The sequence below is a fragment of the Microtus oregoni genome, unplaced genomic scaffold (assembly GCF_018167655.1).
Source record: "Microtus oregoni isolate MIOR12 unplaced genomic scaffold, Mior012 000014F_ref0000157, whole genome shotgun sequence".
Taxonomy (NCBI): Eukaryota; Metazoa; Chordata; class Mammalia; order Rodentia; family Cricetidae; genus Microtus; species Microtus oregoni.
In genome coordinates, this window is record NW_024543073.1 from 13,972,233 (window position 1) to 13,993,625 (window position 21,393).

A 21,393-nucleotide genomic window follows, 5' to 3' on the forward strand; every position below is an offset into this window, starting at 1 on the left:
AAAAACGAGTCCTCAATGGCTTTTCTTTTTTGCAAACCTCTTTCAGGTGGCTAACGCAGAAAGGTGTTCGGCAGAAGAAGCTGAACGAGTGGCTGGGCAACGAAAACAACGAAGAGTGAGTAGCTACCGAGGATGGGGGCAGCCAGCCTTAGCACATCTGGCAAGCGAAAATGTGTAAACTTGGTAGCTTTAGCCAGTGATTTACAAAGGGAAAGTTGAGCCCAGGGAGACAGGGCTGGTTTTTGTTTCATTTTGTTTTCCCCATAATTGTGTAAATTGACTCTGTGTCCATAATGATGTCCCTGAGCTTCAGAAAAAAATCCTCAAATATTTTTGGAACAATGAGAGAAAAACAATTATGTTTAGTTTCGTTTGAAGGTGAAGTATATGTTTGGTTTAAATTATTTGAGTACTGACAGTCTTCTCAGTACTGTCTGCCCAGGTACCTAAGGGCGATTGCCAACTTGAAGATGGAGATAGTAATAATTTCTGCTAGCGATTCACCCTGGGGAAGGGGTGGTGAGGAGGCAGAGTCCTCCAATACAGCTCGGAAGGAGACCCTGGGGCAGGCCAGGATTCCCACCGCCTTCTCTCACTCATCTTTGCTTCTGCCTGGACAGCCAATACTCACTGGTAGAAGACGACGAGGACCTGCCCCACCACGATGAGAAGACTTGGAATGTTGGAAGCAGCAACCGCAACAAAGCTGAGAATCTATTACGAGGGAAGAGAGATGGCACTTTTCTTGTCCGGGAGAGCAGTAAGCAGGGCTGCTACGCCTGCTCTGTGGTGTAAGTAGCTCCAGAAAACTTACTCGTTATGTTTCCTTCATCTATTCATTTGAAAGATCAGGATCTGAAAGCATGTTAACCTTGGAGGATCATACTATGGTTGGTCTAGCCAGACAAATGAATCCATTAAAAACCTAACGGAGAGACACCTGTCACAATATAGTAGGACAGCTGGGACTTGGGTTCCAATATTGGGACAAGTTAATTCCTAGTTGTCTTGAGGTCTTTTTTCCTCTTATCTTAATTATAAACAGAAGTGGCCATGCCTTCCCACTGTCCCCACCCCTCTAAAAGCTAGTAGAGTTAGAATTCAAGGTTATGTTTTGTGAGAACATCACCGAAAATACATAAAGAAATCCTTCAGGGACTGACCAAAGCAAGGAGAGGTAGGACCCCACTGCGGTCATGCAGAGATACATGCGGAAGGAAGCATAGTTCTGTCTTGTCGCCTAGTTCGTTTTATTTCATAATAGTTTAGGGAGTACTTTGAAAAGTAAAATTTGAAGGTTGAGCTTGACGTCTGTAATCCTAGCACTCAGAATGACTGAGATCAGCAGAGGCTGTGTATGGAGACCCTGAGTCAATCAAAAGAGCCACAAGCATCACTGGGACAAAGAAATAAATGTCCTCTTGTGTGGAAAGACACTACAAGTGCCTTGTATTCTATGGCCAATCACTGCTTCATGTAAGAGTTCTTCCTATAAGACAGAGAGAGGGAGAACTGTGATTAGGACAAGAGAATGAGAAAACAGAATTTAGAATAAATGCCAAGATGGGGAGCGATGATGACGTTTCCAGGAGAGCCTGGATGAGACCTGCTGATCATAGCTGGAGGAGAGCTAGAACGTGGTCTCACAGAGACAGTGCTATCCGTACCTAGGAGGTGGGAAACTGCCACTGCCCCTTGTCACACGCTTGCCAAATGTAACATGCAACCACGCATCTATCAAGCACTCATCTCATATCTCACAGGCACCCTAAGACATGTGATGTCCCTCTCTCCAGTCCAGTGAAGCAGGCCCAGAGTATCAGCCCTGTGTGTGTGGCTTGACCAGTAAAAGTGGCACTAATAGTTCACTGTGGCTTTGAGGCTTTGGCTCCCCAGGAGGGACACAGACCCCACTCACTGTGCCCTTCCCTGGTGATGATGACATTGTTAAAAAATATCCTGCAGCATTCCAGATTGTCTGAGACCAGCTCAAAAGACTCTTCTGGTTCCCTCTCCCCTCTGCAGGGTAGACGGCGAAGTCAAACATTGCGTCATCAACAAGACGGCCACCGGCTACGGCTTTGCTGAGCCCTACAACCTGTACAGCTCGCTGAAGGAGCTGGTGCTACATTACCAACACACGTCCCTCGTGCAGCACAATGACTCCCTCAACGTCACACTAGCATACCCAGTATATGCACAACAGAGGCGATGAAGCGCGCTGCCCTTGGATCCAGTTCCTCACCTTCAAGCCACCCAAGGCCTCTGGGAAGCCAAGGGCTTCTCTCTCCAGCCCGACCTGTGAACTGAGCTGCAGAAACGAAGCCAGCTGTCTGCACGTGGGACTCGAGCTTTCTTGGACAAAAAGAAGTCGGGGGAAGACCCAGCAGCCTAGGTCTTCCTGTTGGATGATTAGACATTTCTAACCTTGTTCTTTTTCTTTCTTTTTTTAATTTAAAGCCACAAACCAACACACAGAGAAAAAGAAATGCAAAAATCTCTCCGTGCAGGGACAAAGAGGCCTTTAACCATGGTGCTTGTCAATGCTTTCTGAAGCTTTACCAGCTACAAGTTGGAACTTTGGAGACCAGAAGGTAGACAGGGCTGAAGAGCCTGCGCCTGAGATCGCTTGGTCCAGCCTGGTTTAGCCTGGGTGTCGCTGGGCGTGGTGAACCCAGACACGTTGCACTGTGGGTTATTTCCTTTGTAATGGACGAACGATATGGAGCAGAGAGGCACATCTGCTCCCACGGGACACTTTGAGAGAACACCGACATGGTATGTTTGGAGGAAAACCAGAAACACCGGAAAATGTCTTGCTTAAAACTTGTGAAAGCAACAACAAAAAGATGAATGTGGACAAGGGGACTTGAAAATGACATTCAGTATATAAAATATGTATATAATATTGGGTGACTAACTATCAAATAGATGGATTTGTATCAATACCAAATAGCTTCTGTTTTGTTTCGCCGAAGGCTAAGCGTGCAGCGCTATGCAAATCTTCATTTTCGATATGTTGTTACCAGTTTCAAATACACCTTCAGAATAAGCTTCCTTCATCCCGATTTTTTTGTTGCTTGAAAATACTGTTTCTCGTTTTTGTTAGTATTTGTTTTGTTATTCTTACTTTTTTTTTTAAAAAAAGAAATGTACAGGATGCCAGAAAGGTAAATGGCTTAAGAATTAAAACTATGAAATATTTTACAGTTTCTCTTGTACAGAGTACTTGGCTGTTAGCCCAAGGTTAAAAAGTTCATAACAGATTTTTTTTTTTTTGACTAAATGTTGGGCAGGGCCTGATAAGCTTCAAAGCTGCTTTATTCAATAAAAAAGAAAAAGAAAATGATATATGATATGACAAAGTATTGCTGAGTCCAACAGTGTTGTTTTAAGACTCTTGAACTACGGTACCTGGCAATGTTTATTTCCTAGTGAATTGTGAACTTCTTGAATCTGGAGGGGAAGGTAGCCACGGGTTGTCACCGGGGTGGGGGTGGGGGGTAAGGTGGTGTGCACTTTCTCGGGATTCCAGAGAAGGGGAGAACTATTGAAGAAGGGAGGCTGCTTGTCTCCATCTTTCCCCGTCTGAATGTGGTAAGCATTACCCATCAACAGCGACTCCAGACCTACTATAACTCCATGCAGTGCAGCTGGCCAGCATCTCCCTTCTCATGAAGGAAGTGCTGAGTTTGTTTGGGGGTTCCTGGAACGTGCTCTCTTTGTTGTTGTTGTTGTTGTTGAACACACTGGTTTTCAAGGTTGAATCCCTGCATTTAGAAAATGTGTTCTTTCTCTTTTTTAATATTGGACTAGTCACGGCGGCCGGCCACCCTTCCTTTCAGCAAACGCATGGTCTGATAAACAATCCTTTCAGTTGGATGCTTGTTATTTTCCTGGCTCTCCGTTCACTTTAGAACGGACAGCGAGCAGAACCCAAGTAGATGGTCGCTGTGCTTTGTGGAAATTGGTAAAAGAGATACAAATGGCAGTTCTTCTCACTCACATCTTTGTGCATGCTGTACTTCACGGTGAGGAAGGGGAGCAGGTAGTGGCATCCTTAGGATAAGAGTCGAGTTTCCCTACCCTGATGTACGTGTGTGAAAGCTGGCATGTTTGTCGGGAATTGTCATGTGCTGTGAAGAGGGGAGGCTAACCAAAGTCACGGTCACAGCCCTGGTAGACTCAAAGGCCATCTCTTCAGTTTCACGTTCCCTTTCTATATCAGATGCACCCACGACTTTCTCTCCCCTTTCGAGACTGAGGTGAAGGGTTTCTGTGACTTTGAATGTTGCTGTTTTCACCTTTTGGAATTTGCAACCTAGTGGCTGGGTGAATGGTCTGTAGAACGTATTGTTTTTCTTCCTCTGAAGCCACTGCTCATCCTCTCAAGCAGAAGTCGGTCAGCCAGACTGTGAGCCTGCAAACTTGACTCTTCTAAGCTGACTGCGCCCTTATTGCCAGACAATTGATGATTTCCCTGGGTTTACTCTGGGCTTTGAAACCTCCAGTGGCAGCATTCTGTCATGCCACATACGACTGAACAGTCAATTGTAAGCTAGGTTTGCAGGTGGACTTTGCTTTCTTTTTTCTTTTCTTTCTTTCAATAGCACATCATGTATGCTATCAAATGCAAATAACTTTTGTTTTAATTTTAAAATGGATCTGAAATTGGCCATTTCATTACAAGTTCTGTTACCATTTTTTTTTCTTCAACACTCTTTGCAAGATGACATTCAAAACCATCTCATCTCATGAACTTGGGTACAATAGATTTTCCATCGTCAGAAGGCAGAAGTCATTTGTCCTCTACAAGAGGGAGTTCTGCCACACCTGTCCTGCTGAAGGCCTTTTTGATGACAGGTTAGTCATGACGCCCACCAACTCTGTCCTTAGAGACGTTTGGTCATTACGTCTCCATGATTCCATCAGGGCAGGCATCCAGAAGCGTTCATTGAGTGGCCTGTGAGTGTAGATGGATACAGCACTCCTGATCTGTAAGTGTGCCTACATAGTTTTTCTCACATCCTAAAGACAGCCAGACACTAAGCTGCAGACAGGCTGAGCTAGACTATAGAAGTGGGAGGGCTGGGACCTCATGTTCCACACCAGAGCGGTCACAACCACATGAAAAAGGCAGCAAGCATATGTTTGCAACATTTGGCAACTTCACGGCCCTGGATATATGTATATATGTATATGTGCATGGACTGTGTTTCCAGTACACTTTTCAGCCACGCAGATCCACAGTCAAGTTCAAGTGCATACCAAGCAGATGTCTAGTGCAGTTCTTGTATATGTGTATGGTCTTCTTTCCCTTTGGTGTTGCTTTGTGTTTTCTTATAAAGGTGAAACTTGTTGGCAAATGAAGTGAGAAGTTCATCACTTGACTTTTCTTTCTTTCTGTTTTTAGAAGCTATGCCCTTTGAGGGAGCGGGTCTGGATGACTTGCTTTTCTGACTCATCCTCGTTTTTTTTCATGTTGTCAAGTCAGTGTGTGTGTGTGTCTGTGCGCTGTCCTTGTGAGGAACCAATCGCTTTGTCGTAGATCTGGTCTTGAACTAGTAACTTGTTTGGGAAGTCCTGCTGATGTTCCTTATTGGGAGACAGTTCCTGCTGGTTTTCCCAACTGTGCTTTTCGCGATGCATGATATCTAAGTCAGTTGGAAAGTGGGCTTTGCTGTGTCTGTTCGAATTTAGGGTCATTTTAAGAAAGGGGCAGTTAAAAGCACAATGCCTCACATGGGACAAAGTTCCAAAATGCCAAATTCTCCTATTTTTTAAGAAAATCTATAGTTATATAAAGTAACTAGTACTGGGGGTAGGGAGGAAGTGGCTCCACTGGTCAGACGCTCCAGCTTCACACTGAACTTGTCACCATGAGATGGCATTGGCTCCCCAGGATGCTGCTATTTCAGAAAAAAAAAGCAAAACAAAACAAAAAAATACCCCTCATTTATATGTGTGTATTTTTTAAAGCTACACTCTGTTCAATGTTTTTACAGATCTGTTTATATGACATTGATACAATAAAGTTGGTCTTTTGACGAGAGGGAGGATGTGATTTTGACGAGAGGGAATTGTAATTTTTGCCTTTACAAGGCAAGGGGGGTGGGGAGGGAGTGTGCCTCCTTGACATTTTGTTCAAGCTATAGATTCAGTGAAGCTATGTATTGTTTTAAGTTGCTTAATGCATTGTATTAGGTCCTCAAACAGAATAAAGGTTGTTTTGAAACTTAAAGTTTCCATCTGGAATTCTAGTTTTCACCAGAGACATTTCTAAACCTCCACCAACCCATTTGTTCCTCTCGCCTAACTCAGCTTTATAAACAAAAGGTACCGATTGGTCGCTTGGGAGTGCTCAATATTATTTACGTAGCATCTTAATGCTTTTATGGTAAAATTACATATGTCTAGGTGGTTGCATTTCAAGGCTTGTTCTTAAAAAAAAGTCTCATTTTCCTCCATCTTTCCTGTCCTCCACCTAATCTTAACCTTTAGCTACTAGTACCTATGGCTTTGGATAGCTTCTTGTTTTTCATCCACCCAGCTCCCGCATGGCTAGCTTTACACACGAAATAACATAAAAAATTGTATTCACTTAAACACTGCCTTGGCCCATTAGCTCTAGCCTCTTACTGGCTAATTCTCACATCTTGATTAACCCATTTCTATTAACGTGTGTAGCACCACGAGGTAGTGGCTTACCGGGAAGATTCTAACCTGCGTCCATCTCAGAGAGGAGAGCTATGGCATCTGCCTCACTGCCTTCTTTCCAGCATTCTGTTCTGTCTACTCCACCCATTTATGTTCTGACCTATCAGGTCAAGCGGTTTCTTTATTAATTAACCAATGAAAGCAACACATAGAAGACCCACCTACAACAGCTTCTGGTATTGACTTTTGTACACTGGGTAACTTAAACTGGTACAAGAACAGAATGCAGTGGTGAGACCTGAGGTTATAAATGGGGCCAAGTTACTCCCCTAATACCAGTTAGCAGCGCAACGCCTGGCCAAGAAGCAGCTCTTCCTATGAAACAACTTCCCCACTGACATTTCCTGCTTGCTGAAGCTATGGCTGCACCGCTGTGTGTGTACATACATGGGTCCCGCATTTTATGTGTTGAGCACGATGAGGCTGCTGGATAAGAAGACTTGATCTAGGAGAAAGTGTGAGAGTAAGCCACTGTCATGCCAACAATGGCCACTGCATGTTAAGCATGGCAGTGGCTCTGAGGTTAATGTCCTGTCTATTTCTAACTCTGGGGCATCATAGAGCTCATTTCCTGGATCTTATACCCTCTGGTTTCCATGAGTGAATCTCCTCCATGGCTGCAGTTGCTGCTGTATTGATTGTCTCCTACAGGTGCGAATGATACCCTGCGTTTTTGCTCTTCAATAAAGCTCTGGTCAGGTTTTCCAAATATCGGCAGTCTGGTGCTGCTTTTAACTCTGTTTTCCCAATATAGCCTCATTTTGGTTTCTGAACCCTTTCATCTGCTGAGTGAGTCTCCTTACTTAATTCTGCCTGTCAGGAGCACTGGCCTGTATTACCTAGTGGCAGGGATACATTCTGGAAAATGGAATGCCTTTATAGTTTTGTCACTGTGTGAATGGCATAGAGTGTGTTTGCATGCACCTAGCTAGCATAGCCTGTCGTACTACACCTGGACTGTATGGCATGAATCTATAGGGCTCCTAGGGCCCAAACAGGCTACAAGAATGTGAGAGGAGATGGAGCACGAGAACAAATGGTACAATCAAGACACATGAACTTGAGCTGTCTGGGGCTACTGCTGGTGTAACATAGCAAGCTTCCACAGAAAACACTTTATACTTAGGAGTGTGCTCTAAAATACGTCAACTACATAAGCCAGTCCCCCAACATGTATATACGAGTTAGAAGATATTACCCCCATCCTACAGATTGGAAAAGCCTAGATGTGACATGACTTACTCAAGATCTTGTAGCATGTTAGGACACAGAGTGTCAAGGTCATCTCACTCAAAGCTAAGGCACCCTCCCCCCTCAGGATAGAATCTAAAGACTTCCCACGAAAAAACATGCATGGAACAGTTCAAAGAAGGGCCACTAGGAACTCTTCCTGCTAGGGAGTGAACAATGTGGCGAGTGGTAGCAAGGATGTGGTGGCCAATGACAAATGGCCTGGAATAGCATGATGTTGCTCAGAATATAGCAGCATCAGCAGAGAGAACATGGTGACCAACAATGAATGGTTTGGAATAACATGATGTTGCTCAATGGTTTGGAATAACATGATGTTGCTCAGAACACAGCAGCATCAGCAGAGAGAACATGGTGACCAACAATGAATGGCCTGGAATAGCATGATGTTGCTCAGAACACAGCAGCATCAGTAGAGAGAACGTGGTGGCCAATGACGAATGGCCTGGAATAACATGATGCTACTCAGAGCACATCAGCATCAACTGGTACTTGGCTGAAATCCCAGCTCCCAGACTTCATCCCTCACTTGGTGACTCCAGAGCAGAGCTGTCACTCTGCTCCAACAAACTCTGCAGACTCTCTCCATAGAAACAAAGGCTACTTTATGTCACCTCTTCAGAGCACTCCTGCTACTTTGCTCAAAACAGACATTAATGAGTACTAGAAATGTTACTTCATGATACAGTGGGTGCTAGTGGTACGGACTCCACAGGGAAAGGGAACTGGTCTAATTTGCAGTGGGGGTCTTACTGTTGCCTCTAACCAGCTATGGGAACCTAGCCAACTCATGTACCTATCCAGGCCTCCAGCTCCTTCCCTGTGAAAGCCAAGTCTGAATCTGGGACTCTTTTTAGGATATAGAGAGGGAATTTGGTGAACTGAGAGAAGCATCTCCATCCCCCAACACTCCCGTGACAATCTAACTACAGTTAGAGCCCACAAGCATGGCCGGTGACTACAGGGCTGTGGTCGGTCTGAATGTAATGTCTGTCAGTCCTTGGCAGTGTTGGCAAGATGGCCGAAGTGTTGCAGACCTGGAGCCTGGGAGTCTTGCTGACATCTTAAAAGCTGTCCTTTAAGTGAACCCAAACTGGCAACTGAGACCTTTTTACACAGCGTGTATGGAAGAATATTTCAAAATGACTTTCAAACACCCCCTGATGACAAGAGGCCTACCAAATCCTCTAGGCCAGTGGTTCTCAACCTTCCTAATGCTGTGGCCCTTTAAATCAGTTCCTCATGTTGTGGTGATCCCCAAGCATAAAATTATTTTCATTGCTACTTCATATCTGTAATTTTGCTACTGTTGTGAATCCTAATGTAAACATCTGTGTTTTCTGACAATATTAGGAGACCGCTGGGCAAGGGTTGCTTGACTCTTAAAAGACACAGGTTGAGCACCACTGCCCTAGGTTCTCAGTGGCTAACAACAGTCTTTTAAGACGTGATTACTGAGCCAACAAACAAAAAAAGACTTTTCTTAACCAGTTTCTGAAACCATCTCTAGAAATAAGAATCTTGAGACGCATTTAGCATAAATAGATTATTATATCTTTCCTATCCAAAGTTCAGGTAATCTTCTCCAAAGGTCCCACTTTGGAGCCTGTAGCTGGGTTTTGCTGTCATAAATCAGCTCAACAGAAAACCGCTGAGTTGCTTTCAAAAGGGGGACAAGAGGATAAATGAGTAGCCACCAACACACGCTTACTTATCTGCATTTGGCTCTCCAGAAGGAAAGGGAGAGATTCTCTTCTCTCTCCAGCACTCAATCACAATGGCCTGAGCGTGGCTGCAGGCTCAACTTGCTGTTAAATAAAAAAATTCCAAGCTCTACCTGCCTTGACACATGTCCAGATCTGGCCCGTAACATAAGGACAGGACACTGAACCTCCAGGACCGCCACTCACCACGTTAAGGACAGAGTGCCACAAGAGCTCCATCCATCACCAGGATGGCTCATTAAAATTGTCACGGTGACTGGAAAATACACCGTCCGTTGTCTGACTAGCCCACTGGAACCAATTTATTTATAGAGCTTTCATCTCAGAGTGCACTGATTTACTGCCCGGGCTTTTGCCAACCAAAAAATATGGAGACCTTTATCACCATGGAGAAGAGGTACTGGTCATTTTCTCCCGTGTTTGCTGTCATCTACAGAGACGCCCTGTGCCGCATGCCTTGCACTGAGTTGCTAAGGGCTGTGGATCCCCCACCCACCCAGCACGACTTTAAGAGTCTGACAGTGCTTGTTATCCATTCAACAGAACTTCACTGAGAGGTCTCCATCCAACGATGACAAAGGAAAATGGCTGCCTTCAAAGAGGTCCGTGATCTACTGGAGGCAAACTACAGTGCCTGTCCTCTCTTGCTTGAGACTGATAATAGTAATGAACAATTTGCTTCCAAGTGACCAAGGGAGAGTTAAGCTTTACAGAGCAGGGCACACTTCAAATGTCACCCAGTGGAGGACTGGGCCCACATCCAGACTCCTCATGGCGGTTTTTCCCAGCCTGTACTGTTGAGACACTAGTGTTCTACTTCTCCCATTGCCCTTAGGTAATGCCAAGGGTTTCAAGTCCTGAAGGTTCCCTTCTCTCTTCACATATGAGCAATACCCTAGGTTGGTGGGACTCTTTTAGAAGGCTGTGGAACCCTTAGGAGGATGAGCCTTTTGGAGGAAGTTGGGGCCCTGGGGAGTGGACCCTGAGATCTTTATAGCCAGGTCCCATTTCCAGCCCACTCTCTGCTTCATGATTACAGATGTAATGTGACCAGCTGCCTCATGATCCTGCTGCCATGACATCATGCCATGACCTACTGCATCCCATCAAACGCTAAAGCTCTTCTCCTTCAGCCTCCCCCTTGTCAATTATTTGGTCAGTACAACAAGAAACCCAGCTAAGACAGTGAACTCACTCCTAGAAACAAATGCCTGCATCTATGGTTCCCATGTTGCAGGGAGTTCAGATGGCTGACATCACACAGTTCAACTCCAGGCTGGCTACTGTCCTCCCTGCCCAGGGACAGTGGCCAGGCCTTGCCTGGCTCTTTTGCCTTGGCATAATAGAAACGAGCTGCATTCAATTGCTCATGTTCCTTTTATTCCAGATGAGAACCCCTCACCCTTGCTGTGCAATAGACTCACCCAAGTACCGCTTTTACAGAACACATCTGCCTTCTCAGTATCTGGGCAGAGATGCCACACAGAATGCACTGAGCTCATGAATGGCATCTCAATAACGTTTGTCAATAAATATGCACCCTGGTCCTATTTGCCTATCTAATAGAATTGTATTCCCCAGGAATATATCTCCCACTTTCCACTGACTGTTACTCTTAGCATAGGGATGAATATGTGGTGGATGATGAAAAATGTATTTGCTTGACTTTTAAACTATATGCATTATATAAAATATTTACAATTCCTTATACCTATATCTAAAATATTATTTTGTTTTTATTGGATCTTGGGCATGCTCTCTTGTATTTCTCATAAGCAACACACTAAAAATCCCTGATCTGTGCATGGGTGATTGTCTATTAATTATTCTTAAAAATATATTTAATTATTAAATACAAGTATACCAGAAAAAATTTTTTAAAAAGCATAACACACAATAGACACAAAACAAATAAAGGGATAGGGGAAAGTTATTGATAACAAAAAAAATTATATTGCAAAAATTCCAATAACTGAAGGGAAAGTCAGCCTTCTATCAGCCAAGAAAAAGAAAAAAAAAAAAAGACCATGCAATAGCGTCATAGCTTAATGTTCCCATAGAAGGACCTTGCTAGCACATCAGGAGATAAACACTTCCCTTCCCCTGAGGAGTCTGTCACAAGTCTCTGTAAATGATAGTGATCCTTGCATAATATTCTTTAATATTTTTTTTTCAGAAAAATTCCCCATATGATGCTTTCTTATCCAACCTGTAGATCAAAACCAAGTACGGTTCTAGAAAGCATTGAGGGCTAGGCTCAAAAACCTGCGTGACGGTCATCCTGTCCCTTTCCCAGGACTCTTTTGGGCCACATTTCTCAGGCCTCACCCTGCCTGAGAAAGCCATTCTACAAAGTATACAGAAAGAAAGGGCGGCAAAATTAGGGCCAGCTGCTTGAATGCTGTACCCTCTCGGGCCAAAGGCTCAGTGGGAAATGGCATGGCTGCTTGGTGGTAGCTTCGTGGCATACATAAAGAACGGGTGGTGCTACTTTCCTTGATGCTGTGAAGTCTAAACTCTGTACTCCCTGCTAGACATCAACTCGGCCTGGTTCCCAACCTCATGTGGCACTATAGTGCATTGTTCTCCCCTACCACACGTTTTTGGGCTGAATTATTTATACTTCCTTTGAAGGATGACAGAACTAGTGATCAAACCCAGGGTCGAGAAAGAGGATTGTTCTGTAAATTCTGTTAAGCAAGAGAACCTTGCCTAAAGAGTGCCCATTGAAGCCCTACCCACAGGACTCTTTTGACAACCTGGATCACCTTTGTCTCTGGCTGTCACCAGTCCATGGGTACACATGACGTGGAGAAACAAGCATAGATTCACCTAGCTTTGGCAAATGTCCTGTTCTTGGCTGGGCTACCATTGAGGAAGGTAATAGAAACCTTAGGTTCTATGGCCACCTCATCCCTTCCTTGTTCCTGTTTTCACACGTTGTCTGACCAACATGAGTTTATGCTGTGGCACTTCAGGAGAAAGGGTTTAATTGGCTCACAGTTCCAGGTTAAAGTCCATCATGGGGGAGGGATCATAGTAGCGGGAACTTGAGAGACAGTTCAAAAGAATGATTATTAAAAAGTTCAATAAGATCTGAGAACAGACAGACAAACAGTTCACTGAAATAATGTTGATACAGAATAAACCAAGTAGAGTTTTTGAGAAGAACCTTACAGAAAACAAACATTTGAAAACTAACTCAATAAATCAATTAATTAATCAAAATCTTCAACAATGGACTAGATTAAATGGAGAAAAATCTGAACTCAAGTCTAGGCCTTTTTATTATAACTCAATCAGATTGAAAAAAGAAACAAATAAATAAGTAAATAAATAATAAATAAATGAAATAAAGAAAGGAAACAAAGAGAAGTTTAAAAATGGGAGCATTCAAGGCTTTCAAGGGACCACTTAATGAATAATTACATGCATTTAAATATCCAAAGATAACTAGAAAAAAAGTTGATAAGCACAGAAAACCTAGTCAGAGTAGAAAACTTCTTCAGTCTTGGGAAATATATAATCATATGCTGGAGGCTTATAGAACTACAAATAGACATGATCAGAAAAGATCCTCACTTCAGCATATTATAGTCAGACTGCTAAAGTAAAAAGAAAGATTCTAGAATCTTACAATGTACCAAGACCCATTTTAAGGCTAACCCCATTATACTAATAGCAGGCTTCTTAGAAGAAACCCTAAAGGCCCAGAGGAAATGGAATTATGTATTCCAAGTTCTGAAGCAAAGTGACTGCCAGTTGAGAATGCTATACCCAGCAAGAAAGGCTGTCCTTCAGAGCGAGGGTGAATAAAATCCTTCCAGACAAGCAAACACAAAAGATGCTTAAGAGAGCCCTACATTCAAGAGTAAAATAAAAACCTCAGTCTCCAGGAAAGCACGCGAAAGTATAAATCCCCACTAGGACAGTGCGTACCTAAGAAGTAGAAAAACCAAGCATAACTATTAAACCAAGGAGGTAAGCAAGAGAGAAAGAATAAAAATATCTGAAACAGCCAAATAAGAATGGGCAAAATGACATCTTTAGTTATCAGTGATGAACGTGAACACAAATGAACAAATTCTCCAATTCAAAGAGCCTGGGTTATTTCTCTGAACCTGGGTCACCTCACTTAAAATATAATGTTTTCCAGTTTCATCCATTTTCCTGCAAATTTCACTTTTCTTTTTCCGCATCTTCTCTGATCAGAATGGAACAAAAACTTGAGGTCACCGATGAGAAAAAATGTTAGAGCAATTACACGGATATGTAAAGATTTTTTTTAAAGTAAATATTGTTTATTTTTTTTTCTTTTATTTATTTATTTATTAAAGATTTCTGTCTCTTCCCCGCCACTGCCTCCCATTTCCCTCCCCCTCCCCCAATTAAGTCCCCCCCCCCCTCAGCCCGAAAAGCAATCGGGGTTCCCTGTCCTATGGGAAGTCCAAGGAACCCCCACCTCCATCCAGGTCTAGTAAGTTGAGCATCCAAACTGCCTAGGCTCCTACAAAGCCAGTGCGTGCAATAGGATCAGAAACCCATTGCCATTGCTCTTGAAAATGAAATCGGAGATGGAAAAAGGAAACATTTTCATTAGTGTCACGCAAACACAAAGTAGCATTAGGATTATGAAAAAATTCTTTTATGTTAACAGATTGGAAAACTTTGGGAAGGTATCAGTTTCTGGATACATATGCTCGAGCAAAATATCAAAACCGGAGGGCATTTAAAACAACTGAATGGACCAATAGCCAGTAACAGGTAATGAGACAAAATCAGTAGTAGAATATCTCCCAGTAGAAGCCCAGGACTGCGTGACGGCTCCACTGCCGACTTCACCCTTCCAAGTCATTCCAAAGGACAGAAAGGCAAGGAGCTATCTACAATACCAGCATTGCTCTATTGTCAAAACAGACAACAGCAAAGAAAAATCACAGACTTCTTCTTAATGCATATAGATACAAACATTCTCACCAACTTACTAGCAAATGGAATTCAGTACCTCGAGACGATCTCTTACTGTGATTAGGTTGAATCCATCTCAAGGATTTCATGTACTAAAATCATTAAAGATAATATATCACATCAAGATAATGAAGGATAAAATAATCATATGATCAGCTGGCAAGGATCCCAGAAATAAACTTACACTTCTACAGACAATTGGTTTTCAACAAAGGCATCAAGAACATATGTCTCAGAAAGAACAGCCTCTTTAATAAATGGTGCTAAGAAAACTTAATATCTCCATGCAGAGGACTGAAACTTGATCTCGTGTCTGTCACTCAGTAGAAGAATGAACTCAAGCAAGTTCAAAGACCTAACTATGAGAGCTGGAACTGAAATGAGCTGAAGAAAAAGTCCAATGACTCTCTGGATAGAGCCCCGTAAGATTAGTTACAAGCAACAACTGACAAGAAAGATTTGCATCAAACTAAAATGTTTCTATATAGAAGAAAATGGAACAAAAACGAAATACCAAGAGACACTCTACAAAATCTGTAGAAAATATTTACCAACTATTCATCTGGCAGAGGGTTAATAGCTACAATATTTAAGAAACTTAAACTACTTAAACGAATTCCACCAAAAATCTAAATCCAATTTAAAAATGGGAAAATGATCCCTTGCTCAAAACAAAGAATATAATTTGTCACCTGGAAGTATGTGAAAAAACGTTCAGCATCTTTAGTCGGAAGGGAAATGCAAATTGAAACTCCAATGAAATACCAGCTAGCTCCAGGTAGAACAGCTATCGTCCAGACAAACTGGTGGAAGATACAGATGAGTGGCAGAGTGTTCATCTCATGTGTGAAGTTCTGGTTCAATCTCTGGTGCATGCACACATGTGTGCAAGCACACAGACACATACACACACATACACACACACCACACCCTGTTAGTAAGAATGTAGGGGAAAAGGAAGTCTATACTTATGGTGGGAATGCAAATCATCATAGCTACTAAAAAGGACCATATGGAGGTTAAAAAAAGAAGCCAACACCTATCCAAAAATACCTAGGATTGAACCTCACTAAAGGTGGAAGACTCTGTACAATGGCAACTTTAAAACACTGCAGAAAGGAATTGGAGACATTGGAGGTAAAAAAGACCCCCCACTCGTGAATCAGACGAACCAACACTGTAAAAAGAGCTACATGACTGAAACAATCTACAGCTTCAATTATTCTCCATCAATGATACTCTTCACAGAGCTAGACAAACTCTCCCCAAACCCTGGTGGGAGTGCAAAGGCCCCGAATAGCTAAAGGAATCCTGAATAGGAAAAGATCAAGGCTGGAGATGATCACAATACTGAATTTCAAATTATACTGCAGAGCCATAGTCATGAAACCAGCATGGCACTGGCATAGAAAACACACATAACCAGTGGAATGGGATAGAGAACAAAGATATAAATCACACAGATAGAACCACTTGACTTTCAGCTAAGAAGCCAGAGTCATACATTAGAGAAACAATGACATCTTCAACAAACGAAATTGGGGAAACATGCGAAATGAGACTAGATTCCCCTTCACTCTGGACAAAAAGCAGTTTAAAATGGATCAAGGTCTTAATACAGACCTGAAACCTTGAAATTGATAGAGGAAATCAGAGAAAATACTTCCAGACAGAGCACGAACTTTTTGAAATGGTCTCTAATAGCCTAGGAATTCATAGCAAAAATCAACAAATAAAGTCAAATTCAAAGCCTTCTGCACAGTAAAGGGAGTAGGAATGGAGCGGCAGACTACAGAACAAGAGGAAATCTTGGCCAGCTATACATCAAACAGAGGCTTCATACACAGAATAAAGAAAAAAAATAAACATACTTAACTCTTCTAATCAATAAATAAGAGCAAATGAATTGGATAGAAACATCTTAAATAAAGTACAAATGGCCTATTAATACATGAAAAATATTCAATATCCTTAGCAATAGGGAACTGCAAATGAAAACAACACTGAGGTTTCAGCTTACCCCAGCAGAGCGCTTATCATCAAGATAGCAAACGACAACAAATGCTGGCAAAGATGCAGGGGAGATGGATCCTTACACATTGCTAGTGGGGAGGCAATGAATGCAGCCTCTGTGGAAATCAGTATGGGGGAGCTTAAGAAACTAGAAATTAACTATCATATGATATAGCTATATACCACCTGTGGGTATACACCTGAAGGCCTTAAGTCAGAATATGGTAGAGATACCTCCCCGTCTGTATTTACTGTGGCACTGTTCACAATTGCCAACATTTTGAATCAGCCTACACATCTATCGACAGATGAATGGATAAAAAAGTTTTACTAGGTTGTATAAAAGAATGAAATTACATCACTTGACAGAAAATGGATAGTTTGGAGGCATAGTGTTAAGCAAAATAAGCCAGCCTCAAATACCTTGAATTTTAAAATCTTGATTGTAAATATATGTACATATATTTAAAAATATATAAAATATATGAAATAAGGCACTATTAGAAGAAAAGAGAGTAGGATATGAGGGATGAATATTAATAAATTACAATGACATACATGAATAAAATGTTATGATTGCACCCATTACTTTGCAAGCTAATTTAAAATGTAATTTAATCAGACTAAAAATAGAGCTTCAACATGATCCATTATGATCCATTTATCCAATTTCTGGAGATTATATATGTATATACATACACACACATGCATACACCAAAGAAATACTCATGCTTAGTGCAGCATATTCACAATTACTAAGGCATGGACTCAACCTAGGATCCTATCAACAGATGAGCCGGTCAAATAAATGTGCTGTGTGTGTATAATACTATATATATATATATATATATATATATATATATATATATATATATATATATATATTCCATACATGGAGGCAACTAAATGCTGTCATTTAAATCAAAATGGATAGAATTGGTAACTGTTATGTTAAATGAAATAAGCCAGACACAGAAAGGCAAGGACCACATGTTCTGTCTTATGTGAAAGCTAAAAAAATGTTTTACTAGAGAATGGAAAGGGGAAAGCGAAGTAAAAAGGGGATATGGAATTTGATCAGTATATACTATATTCATGTCTGAAAACATTATACTGAACCCCATTAATTGGTAGAATTAATATGCATTAACAAAAATCTTAGAAAAGTAAAATAGAGAAAAAGAGCAAAAAAGTTAGCTATATAGTAGATAAATGGAAGAACTTGGGTATAGATTGGAGACACTGTGTGCATGTACACTCTACGTTCCAGAACAGCAGAGCAGGCAAAGACGCACTAATGAAACAAGTCTGCGGTGAGAAAAGACTTAGCTGTCATACACCAAGGCCCACAAGAAGAATAAAGTCCAAAGGCAGAGTCTTAGCGTGAGAATACAATGTGTGTTTAGCTTTCGCAAGGCTGTGGGTCCAATAGAAGGAAGACAAGGGAGACAGCAGAAGAGCTTTAGTATGTTTGGTTCCTTTTGAAGGGTTCAAACTTACGTATTTCATATGTAACCAGGAAATAACAATAGTGGAACAGAATGTTTTGAGTAAAATATTAACACTACTGAGTATTTAAGCGCTTAATGTGATTTAATAATTTAAGTATTGAAAATATTTTAAAAATGAATCTGGTAAAAACGTTTCATCATATCTTAGGTTTCCATCATAGCATAGGTTAGGGATTGTGCCAACAGCCATACAACACGCCAGCAGCTAAGTCACATCTGAAGGCAAGAGAATCATAAGACATATAATGCCCACAAATGATCACTCAAGACATATACTGTCTACAAATGATAACTCTTTACCGTATCTGATAAATAATCCTCCAGCCAAATCACGGGAAAATCAAGAGTGTGAGGAAATTCTGATGGGATACCCAGAACCAAGCAGTCAGCTTTGAGCACGCATGAGCAACACTAAGTGAACCCAACAGACTGTATCTATGTACACGCAGCAATAATTTAGAAAGAGGTTATAAACTTGAGAGTGGGTGGGCAAGAAAGGAGTTGGGGAGGGGGAGGAAGGGCTGTAAATGATACAAATATAGAACTCACCAACTTCTGAAGGAAATTTTAATTAAAAACTAGTGGCTAAAAGGCAGTGGAGTTAATATATGAATAATTGCTAACATTTCTGATAATGAAAAGTGACAGTTGATTGCTTGAGAGTATATGTAATAGTCAGATGAATTTAAAGGTCCTAATCATTCTCCTAATTCTGAAAGTTAGGGAAGATAATGAATAGTTGTGAGTCTGTGTTAAGTATGAGCAAGTATGCTTACAGAACTTGCCTTTAACAATATTAGACCATTTCTTAAATTTCATGAATAATCCTCTAAAGTAAATCAGAAGATATCAATAAAAATTAGAAAGCTGTTTTACCCTTTGCAGCCGCAGAGATGGCTCACTATTTAAAAAACATGTACTTCTCAGCCGGGCGGTGGTGGCGCACGCCTTTAATCCCAGCACTCGGGAGGCAGAGGCAGGCGGATCTCTGTGAGTTCGAGAGCAGCCTGGTCTACAGAGCTAGTTCCAGGACAGGCTCCAAAGCCACAGAGAAACCCTGTCTCGAAAAAACCAAAAAACAAAACAAAACAAAACAAAACAAAAAAAAAAACATGTACTTCTCTTCCAGGTGAATCAAGTTACATACCCAGCACCCATGTCGGGGGAGGGGGCTGACAACTGCCTGGAACTCCAGCTCCATGGGATCCTATGCCCTCTTATGAACTCTTCTGGCAGCTATTCATTTATACATACATACATGCCTCCATATGGAAATACATACATATTATAGAATATTAATAACAATAAAATACATACAGAGATCTGCACAAATACCTGTTTATTGATATATAAATATGATCATAATATTCATATTTTCATAATTTTTGATTTGCTGTTTGTATGGAAACAGATACATAGGATATACATACATGGGGGTGCCTATGAGGGGGTGCCTATATGTGTGAATGTGTGTTTGAATTCTTGAGGAGTCATCTACCTTACTTTGTGAGATAAGGTCTCTTACGTGGCCTGGAATCTCTGGTTAGGTTAGTCTGACAAGACTAAGGAGGCCTGAGGATCAGTTTGTTTCACCTCCCCAAGGCTGTAGTTGTGCTCTCGGCTTTTTTATATGGGTTCTGAAAATGGAAGTCGGGTCCTCCTGCTTGTGTGACAAGCACTATTCTACCTGAGCCGTTGCTCAGCCCTGATTTGCTTTACACAGAAACTACTTGATTCCATTTTGCTAAACAAGTAGGCATACATCTATTTTCCTACAAAAACATATTCATGAAATGCAGCTTTCTATGCAAAAACTTTTACATGACTACCTGTTTAATAGCATTATGCAAAGGCTGAAGCATGACATGTGGTGTGCTTTTCTTCATGTTCACGTGTGGGGCAGCTGCTTCCACAGCCCTCTGGGCAACTGGAGGGTAAGTTTTCAAGAGTGCATAGCACATTTAGGTGGCAGCCGCCAGGTTACTTCCTGACATTGTAACTCTGTCCTGCCTCGGCTTCTCCTCATTCCTCTGTGAGAGTGCAATTCTCCGAGGTCTTTAACAAAACACAAGTACTTTAGAACTTGCCACAGTTTAAGAGGTTTGGTTCAGATGGGGGCAATGTTGAAATCGCCACTCTAGCTAAAAGTCATGGTTTATAAAGTTTTGACCTTCTTGTCTCATGGGATTCTTTCATTTCTGCTGGGAGAGAAAAAAAAAACCCTATAATGATTTTTTTTTTGTTCAAAAATCCACGTAAAGGGATTTAAATAAATCAAACTATGTTATTTACACATGAAACAAATTTGCTTCAAAGGAAACAATTTCTGAAGGATCCTGTTGTGATATACTTTGAGAAAGGATGGTTCCATCTGAGAGACGGAGCAACTGATTCTCAGGTTAAGCAGACATTTCTATGACAGGTAAAGATGGCAATAAATAGTGGTAGTCATCCTTGTTCACATTGTCAAACACTTACTGTGGATCAAACATGGTGCTTCGTATGTGTTATATTGTTGAATTTTATTGCCAACTTACAAATAAAGAATCTGAGCACCAGAGATTGTGCAAGGAAGGCCTCAAGGACACAGAGTTAGTCTATGATGGGACAAGGACTCAGGCTGTTTAATGTGCTAAAGCCGTAGCTCAGCTGCCGGACCCTGAGCTGTCCCTTACGATACAAGTTGCCCCAGCTATTGCCACCTGTTAGGAGGTGGGGACCTGCAAAAACCTTGTCTCTTAAGACATGAACTCAGGACAAGTTGTGTACTGTGCTGGCACACTCCCTCTCCTACACTTCCATCTCTTAAGCAGTCCCTCTGACCCCGTTCCTTTCCATTCCGTTTCTATCCTTGCCTCTCCAGCTTTCAAAGTCGGTTCCATTAATCCTCTGACTGTCTTGCCTTTCCAAAATTCTGGTTTCAGTCTATAAAAATGTAGCTTCAATATCAGTTGGTAAGAGAAAGCCTGCCTGCAAGGGACTTCCATACTCAATATCTTGATGGAAACACAATGTCATCCAAGACTCAGGCTCTTTTTCTCCTTTGCTTCCCATGTGGGACTTTTAGCTACATTTTTGGTTGTCTCATGCCCACAAGATGAGCCTGCTCCACCCAAGCCAGCACGTTCACATGGAAGGAAGGAAGTGGGAAGAGCAACGATGGCAATGAGCCCTCCCTACACACACCCCTTTTCTGTGGAAAAGGGGAA

At 41.7% G+C, this 21,393-nt stretch overlaps 1 protein-coding gene across 3 annotated transcripts in view; it reads left to right on the forward strand.

Annotated features, from left to right (window-relative positions):
* Pik3r1 (phosphoinositide-3-kinase regulatory subunit 1) overlaps positions 1 to 6,241 on the forward strand; it is an 84,453-nt gene extending 78,212 nt beyond the window's left edge. For all 3 annotated transcript variants that reach the window (XM_041663736.1, XM_041663738.1, XM_041663737.1), the window contains 3 exons: positions 47 to 115; positions 621 to 791; positions 2,026 to 6,241. In XM_041663736.1, the coding sequence (XP_041519670.1) occupies positions 47 to 115; positions 621 to 791; positions 2,026 to 2,215 (430 nt within the window). In that variant the 3' untranslated portion in view covers positions 2,216 to 6,241. The remainder of the gene's footprint in view (positions 1 to 46; positions 116 to 620; positions 792 to 2,025) is intronic.
* The last annotated feature ends 15,152 nt before the right edge of the window (positions 6,242 to 21,393 follow it).